General features: G+C 26.3%; 2 protein-coding genes across 2 annotated transcripts; both read left to right on the forward strand.

The window, feature by feature from the left end:
* The first annotated feature begins 5002 nt into the window (after window positions 1-5002).
* Window positions 5003-5951, forward strand: LOC115034157. Its single transcript, XM_029489983.1, has 4 exons — window positions 5003-5113; window positions 5181-5333; window positions 5458-5631; window positions 5718-5951. Exons 1-4 carry the CDS (start codon window positions 5090-5092, stop codon window positions 5949-5951), a joined length of 585 nt encoding a protein of 194 aa, XP_029345843.1. The 5' UTR covers window positions 5003-5089.
* Window positions 5952-5985: 34 nt separating this feature from the next.
* LOC115034158 lies at window positions 5986-6809 on the forward strand. Its single transcript, XM_029489984.1, has 2 exons — window positions 5986-6323; window positions 6397-6809. The coding sequence occupies exons 1-2, from the start codon at window positions 6155-6157 to the stop codon at window positions 6807-6809; spliced, it is 582 nt and encodes a 193-aa protein (XP_029345844.1). The 5' UTR covers window positions 5986-6154.
* The last annotated feature ends 1236 nt before the right edge of the window (window positions 6810-8045 follow it).

Genomic DNA, 8045 nt, shown 5'->3' on the forward strand with positions numbered 1-8045 from the left:
TCTATATTAAATAATTAAGATATTGAGGCCGGGAAGTTTTAAAATTGCCCGACCACATTTTAAAAACTTCGGCGCCACTGATTATCACCAAAAACATTAATGATTCACACATTTTCTTTGGAGTGTAAATTATTGTGTGGTTTACCACGTAACCGTAATCTTAACCATTTTTTTCAGATAGGGTGATTGTAAATTACTATTACCTATTTTTATGTATTAATGTTATTATACACCTAATTAGTTTTTGACTATTAATTTCTGTTAAAAAAATTAGGCATAGGTAACTAAAGTGACTGACTTGAAAAATATAATAATAATAATTTATATGAGTTTAAAGTTCTAAATATATCTGTATTTGATTTTTTACGGGATGTGGCTCCTTCTAATGGTTATAATTTATAAATTATAATTAATGGACATTTTAAGCCACTGAAAAAAATAATGTAAATGTTAACAAGATCATATACATTATTGTAAACAATAATTATAATTGTATATTTGTATCTTTGTAACTAATTGATAAAATAAAAATAAATACATATTACACATTATATTATTATTATAAAACCTATTATAATAATATATTGTAATAATCATTAAAATTAATTTAACAACAATTTAATAATATAAATTATTTTTCTATCACAGTAGTAACCAATAGGTTATAGGTACCATACTATATAATCACTGGCATGCTATATAGTAAGAAGGAATTTATGACCGATATAGGGAAGCAAAGCTTTGACCTCGTGGGCTATGGAGTTGATTGTTTTACTATTTTATTCATCACTTATCACAACACTCACTTAATGTCAGATTTGAATGAATAAGAAAAAATCTCAAAAATATAATATATTTAAAGAGTTTATTTCTAAATGACTAAAATATTTGATATTTTAGAACTTGTTGATAGCTAAAGTCTAAATTACATTTTATGTCTACTTGAAAAGCAACATCCTAAATCATACAAAAAACCTAATTGTATTTCAATTATTTGATTTGTTTGTTTAAATTGAAGGAAAAAGCAAGAAACATACTGAACTATTAAAAATTACTAAGCCTATAGCCATACATAAAAATAGATTTGTCATATGAACTATGCATATTAAAAACGTTAAAAAAAAAGTAAAAACAGATACCAATCTGCAAATAACACGAAACTCTTAATTACGTGGTAGTGGTTTTTAGCATCACTTGGGGACGAAACTTCGACATATAAATCATTCCCCACTATGTATACTAAGGGTAAATAATACGTACAGAGTATACCTAGTTTCACAGACACAAATAGGTATAAATTAAGAAATTAGGGATAATTATTCAGATATCAGGAATTCAGAATTAATATTAATTTTCTTAAGAAAACATACAATAAGCCATATAAGAGTACGAACATACATTTTATTAATATAAAAAAGGGTATTATTATTTTTAGTTTAATAGTAGGTACTTACATATTATAATTATTCAAAATTAACTATTGTATTCTCAAAAGTCAAAAGTGTATAAAACTAGGTACCTATTTATAATAAATTTCTAGTCGTACGCGTATATTTTATTAAATAAATATACATAAATGAATTATAATTATATAGAGATCAAGGGTAATGTTTTTTTTTTTAAATGTGATAACACTAACAATATAACAGAAATCCTATTATCAGGACTTTTAGATCAAAACTCGATAATTTGATCCCGAGACAACTAGATCCACGTTGTTACCATAGGTATGGTTGGGATCTCAATGACCCGGGTCCTATTTGTTCATACACCGTGCAACCATAGTATCTATATCCGTGGTAAATACTACCTACTTAATAAATTAAATTATCTGGATAAATTCATCTAGATAACAGTGATTTTTATTTTAGATAACTGTAAATTAATATTCTCTATTTATCTAGATAAGATAAAAGATAAAAGAATATTTATCTAGATAAACTCAACACTATAAACACGGTCTTAGAAGATAAGGTCCGACGACTAGTATTTATCAGACGTCCGCTTGTTGTAGCAAATTTAGTTCAATTGTTACTCACGAGCGCTGCAGGTTATACTTATTGAGGTTATGAACTTAATAATTTATTCTTATTTAATATTTTGGTAAGGTTCAAAATTCCGCCAAAAATCTAAAATCAGCTGTTGAACTCCATAGAAAATAATTAAAATATTTATTTTTATTCACTGAGTAATTCACAATTGTATACGCTGTTTTTAGTTTTATTACAATCAGTTTTTTGTCGCTAAAAAATAAATTATGCCCAACAATATTTGTTTATTTGGTTGTAATACCAACAAAAAATTATCCGTGTTTTCCATTCCAAAAGACGAACTTTTAAAAAACGAATGGTTAAAATCCCTCGATGTTCCACATTTGTATAATAATAATGTTGTCTGCGAAGAACATTTTCGTACAGACCAAATACAAAAAAAAAAAGGATATATTTGATAAAGTGGGGAAAATTGTATGCTCAGTAAGTTATAGATGATATGTAGAATATGTATAGTATTTATAAAGTATGCCTCATGAGTTATGAAAAATGATTGTTTAGGTTCCTTTGTTACGTCCTCGATTATTACCTAATGCAGTTCCTTTTAGGTTTTCTGCAAGGAAAAAATTGAAATTTGATAATACTGAAAAAAAAGTAAAGTAATTTATAAAAATATAATTAGACATATTTATAATTAAGTATTACATTTTAATATTTATTAGACAGAGGAATTATTGATGGACTCTTGTAGTGGCAAAGTTGCAGAAACCAGTGTCCCAATATTTTCTGATATAGTAATTATAAATTAATAACTAATACATTTATTATTACAATTTTATATTTTGTTTAAATTAAACATTACATTTTAAGGATTACCAATGTGATCCTGATAAAAATATAGTGGATATAATGTTAGATCATAATTATTCTGCTAAGCCTAATGATAATTTACAATTAGATGATTCCGTTGCAAAGTACGATATTAATAAAACTATGATATACCAAGAAGTAAGAAATTTAAAACATTGATATAATCAAAATAATATATTTGTGTATAAATAATTACTTTCTTAAGTTTAAAATTTGAAATTAAATTTATTTATAGAATATGTCAACAACTATAAGTCTATAAAAGAGCAAAGTAATTCAATTTCATTTAATGAATTGAATACTTTAGACTTGCAGCTACCCCCTAACTGGCACAAATATTTTTCTTATGAAAAGAAGTACTTTGGCATATCCGAAATTATTTTTGTAGAAAATGAAGGCAAGTTAAATTCCTTTTTACGGAAAAGTATAATTATAAGCCAAAGTTCAAAAATTACTTGCAATATTTTGGGGAAAAATATATGCAATGATAAATTAGTAAATGCCAATACTAATCTTGAAAGTATAGATCAGTTAAAAAGTTTAATTAAAGAAATGGCTTTATTGAAAATTTGTAAAGGATTGGATTTAATAAGCTCAAAAAAGTAACAAATAAAATAGTTAAGAATAATAAAAATAAAATAATTTCATTTTTTTTTTTCACAATTATAGATATGAATCATTTTTTTATATTTCTGAAAATATTGTAATTGATACCATGCAAATGAAACGACATAAGGAATGTTTGTTCTTAATTTCAAATAATTTACATTGTTTGTACTGTGCAAGAACCATACGAAATGTAAAGCAAAAACAAATTCGATCTACCTTACTATCATCTCCTAAACGAATTTCCCTAAAAACTACACCAAAAAGTAGAAAAAAATTGATAATTTTACAAAAAAGAAACAATGTTCTCAGAAGACAAAAGAATCGTTTTTCAAAACAAGTTAGTTCATTAAAAAAAAATTTACTTAACCTTCAATCTGAGTATAGTAATATTTCTCAAAAATCTATTGAAGAGAAACTGATTGAAATTAACTGCCCTGTAAATCAAAAGACAATTGTTCAAGAAATATTTTCAGCAGCAAAAGTAATATGTTAATTTAAAATATCATCAGAATATTATTATTTTATTTTATTTTTTTGTTTTGTTAACTAGGTTAATAACTCTAAAGGTAGACGATATTCTGATGAATGGTTAATACTATGTATGTTGTTTCATATTCGATCCCCAAGTGGTTACAATTTTTGCTTGAAGAACAATATAATGCCATTGCCTAATGTTAGTACTATTAGGCGTTATCTCTCTTTAATAGATACATCTTGTGGATTTGATAATCAATTTTTTGCTCTATTTAAAAAACACCTAGAAAATAAATCCACCATGCAAAAACATGGTATTATTCTTGTAGATGAGATATCAGTAAGAGAAGCATTAACTGTATGCTCCAAAAGTCTTACTTATAAAGGCCTTGTAGATTTTGGTGATGATTATAAAGCAAGTGATATAAATGAAAAGGCAACAAGTTGCTTAGTATTTATGTTCCAGCCACTTGCAGCCACTTATTCTCAACCTGTAGCCGTATTTGCATCTAGAGGACCTGTAGTCGGCACAGAGTTAGCAAAACTTATGTTGAAATGTATAATTCTGTTAGAGCAAGCAGGTGCTATTATACATGGATTTGTCTCTGATGGAGCTCAGACAAACAGAAAAATGTGGTCTGAACTTGGAATAAGTGGCCAAGTTAATTCCTTTAAAAATTGGTTTCAACACCCTCTTCATGAAAATCGGAAAATATATGCATTTTCTGATACACCTCATCTTTTTAAGAACGTCAGAAATAAATTATACAATGATAAAATATTGAAGGTAAGTTTGTATTATCTAATTATATACTGAAACTCGTTTTTTGTTTAGTTCTAACAATTAATCTAATATTTATTTATTTAAAATATTATTTTTGTCTTTCATACTAACTGAAACCCAGTAAAAGAATTCCTAAGAAATAAAAAAAAAATTATTAATCCTAATAAATTTAAGTCTATGTCAAGCACTGTGAATTTTGTTTTTTTATATATTATTCTGTATAGATTTTCATGTAGTTGTTCATTGGTGTTAAATAACTTAATATAGAAAATAGCAATGTGTAACTTTGTGTGTTATTATTTTAAATATTTGTTTTAACTAATTAATATTAATGTGTTTATTTGTTAAATTTGCATGATCAATGGGAGCTATATTTTGTACCAAGGTATGTATTTTAGATAATAATCATTAAAAAAGGAAATTAATTAATTCTATTACCTTTCTTCATGTAGATTAATGGTCAGTATATCCGTTGGAATCACATTAGTATTTTATACGAGCAAGATAGCAAATTACCAGGCAATTTAAGGGTTTGTCCAAAATTATCCAGAAACCATGTACATCTTAGTGTGTCTGATAAAATGAGAGTACGGCTAGCTACCCAAGTATACATTTTTTTTTAAAATTCATCTATATAATAAAATAATAATTAATACTTAATAGGTACTTAAATATTTAATAAATATACGATACCCATAGATTTTTGGTTTGTCTTTATACATAATTTAGGTGTTGAGTAATTCTGTTGCTAATGGCTTATTGTTTTATAAAAAATATAATATTCCTGGCTTAAATGATTGTGATCCAACATCCGAATTTTGTCAAAAGTTTAATGATTGTTTTGACGCACTGAACAGAAAATTTGGTGCTGAAGGACTAAGAGTTAACGGCAAAGACTTTCAGGTAAAACTAAATATTTTATTATGTTCATACAAAAATTAGATTAACATACATTTGCATACCTAAATAATTAAATTTAAAATTTACAGTTTCTTCAATCATTTTTGGTTTGGTTGAATGAATGGCAAAAACAATATTCAGATGGCGAAGTAAAAAAATCAGAATTTTTATCTGATAGCACTGCTTGTGGGCTAAGAATTACAATTCAATCTACTCTTGATCTTTCTGGTTATTTAAAGTCATGCTGGAACTTTAAATATCTATTAACAGGGAAAATTAATCAAGACAAACTTGAAGTAAGTACAGTCAGAAAGAAGTTGTAATAATCATTAATATTAAATAAAAATTATGTATTACCTAGTTGTTTTTTGGAACAATTCGGCAAGCTGCTGGCCAAAATGATCATCCTTCAACCCCTAATTTTCTCCAATTGTATAAGCTACTATCTACTTACAGCATTTTAAAGCCTCCCAAGAGTGGAAATTGTACTGTACACGATGATTCTCCATTAAAACCAATTATATCTATGACAGATTTGAAAGATATTTATCAACCTAAAAAATATGACTTGGTTGAAAATTTAAAAACTAAATTAAACAATATCATTGAAGAAAAAGAATGGGAATTCAATGATGTTGTTGAACATGATTATACTAAACCGGAAATTATAGATTGTTTAATTTATTATTTAACAGGTCATATTTTATTCATATTAACAATTTTAATTGATGCACAAAATTTAAATAAAAAGTTTTAAAATTATTTCAGGTTACCTATCAAAACAACTGTTGAAGTACATAAATGATTGTACAATTTGTAAGTCAGCTTTTGCCACTCCACAGGTTTATTCTCAGCAATTGTCTGCGACACTGGTCAATATGAAAACAAAAGGGCGATTAATTCATCCAAATATATTTTTTTTCAATTTTATTCAGAAAATTGAAAAAAGTTTTATGAAACATTGTTCATCAACTCACGTTTTTGATCTAATAATTGATGATATGATCAATGAAAAGCACATAACAAATTTCCCTTGTGTCACTCATGGAGAAAATATTATTTCATTTGCTGTTATTTATTACGTGAGAATGAGAATGAGGCAATTCACATACCAGGAAAATAAAAATAAAAAAACGGAAAACAGAAATAAAAAAAAAGTTGCGAAGTTTTGTAAAACTTAAAACACCATGATGGGTGGTGAAAATACGTACCTATTTAAAATTATATACCTAATAAGGAACAACTGTATCAGTACTTATGGCGTATTTTATTATTTTATATTTTAATGTTTTCAAATGTTCACGTTATTCAATATATTAATTATTAAAATGTCTTTAATAAATTATTACATTTCACAGTAAACTGGTCGGTTCATATGTTTATAGTTTATAGACATTAGAATATTAGATGATGTAGATCGAGTATCGACTATTTGACTAGCACTACGGCAGTACGGCATGCCGCCTGCCGGCCCGGACATGACATGATCGTTTGTAATAATTAAATACATAACCTCAAATAAGTATAACTTGCAGCGCTAGTGAGTTAAATAGGAACTAAAACTGCCTCAACAAGCGGACACCAGATAATGGGCGGGAGGGGGACAGTCGTCGGACCTTATCTTCTAAGACCGTGGTCTCCGCTCAGAATCGTTTTTCTTATACAGTGATATTATATCATTGAATTCAAATTTAATACTGTCCATTATACAGTGACCCACTTCTAACCTACTGTACAGCAGAGCGACATCCACTTACCCACCTTTTTTTGATTAAAAATGTATATTATTTGATAATAACTATATTATATACGCGCGTTTTTTAAGTTTTTTTTTTCTATAAATATCAATAAAGTTTTATCTGTTGGGTCAAAAAGTGTAAACATCTAATACAAAGCTCCTGATATATTGTTACAATATCAATTGAAAAATATTAAAAATACGTAGGCACAATTTTTTTTTTATAAGCATTTAAAGATCGAATTTTGACAAAATTTGTCAAATTTTAATTTGAAAAATTATTTTGTAGTTAAAAATTTATAAAATGTTCAACTTTTGTATCTAAGAATTGAAAATTTAAAACAAGATTCCACGTAAGTAATTAATTCTGTTACCAAAAAATCTAAAAAATACATTTACACAGTTTATTTTTATAGTAATTTTAAGTACAAATTTGGACGAAATTTCATATTAAAAACCTAGAATAACTATTTTAGTTATTTTGTTGTGATTGTATAATATTATTCTTGGGTATACTTGAAACTTCTAAAGTATACTATTATATATCTATGATAGTATCACAGTTTGTTGTTGATGTATAACGCGTTATAAGTACCTAATAGATATTATGATATGATTAATTTGGAATTTATTATAGGTCAATTGTTTTTAAATACTATAGACTATATATAATAATTAT

Source organism: Acyrthosiphon pisum, chromosome A2, assembly GCF_005508785.2.
Source record: "Acyrthosiphon pisum isolate AL4f chromosome A2, pea_aphid_22Mar2018_4r6ur, whole genome shotgun sequence".
NCBI classification, from domain to species: Eukaryota; Metazoa; Arthropoda; class Insecta; order Hemiptera; family Aphididae; genus Acyrthosiphon; species Acyrthosiphon pisum.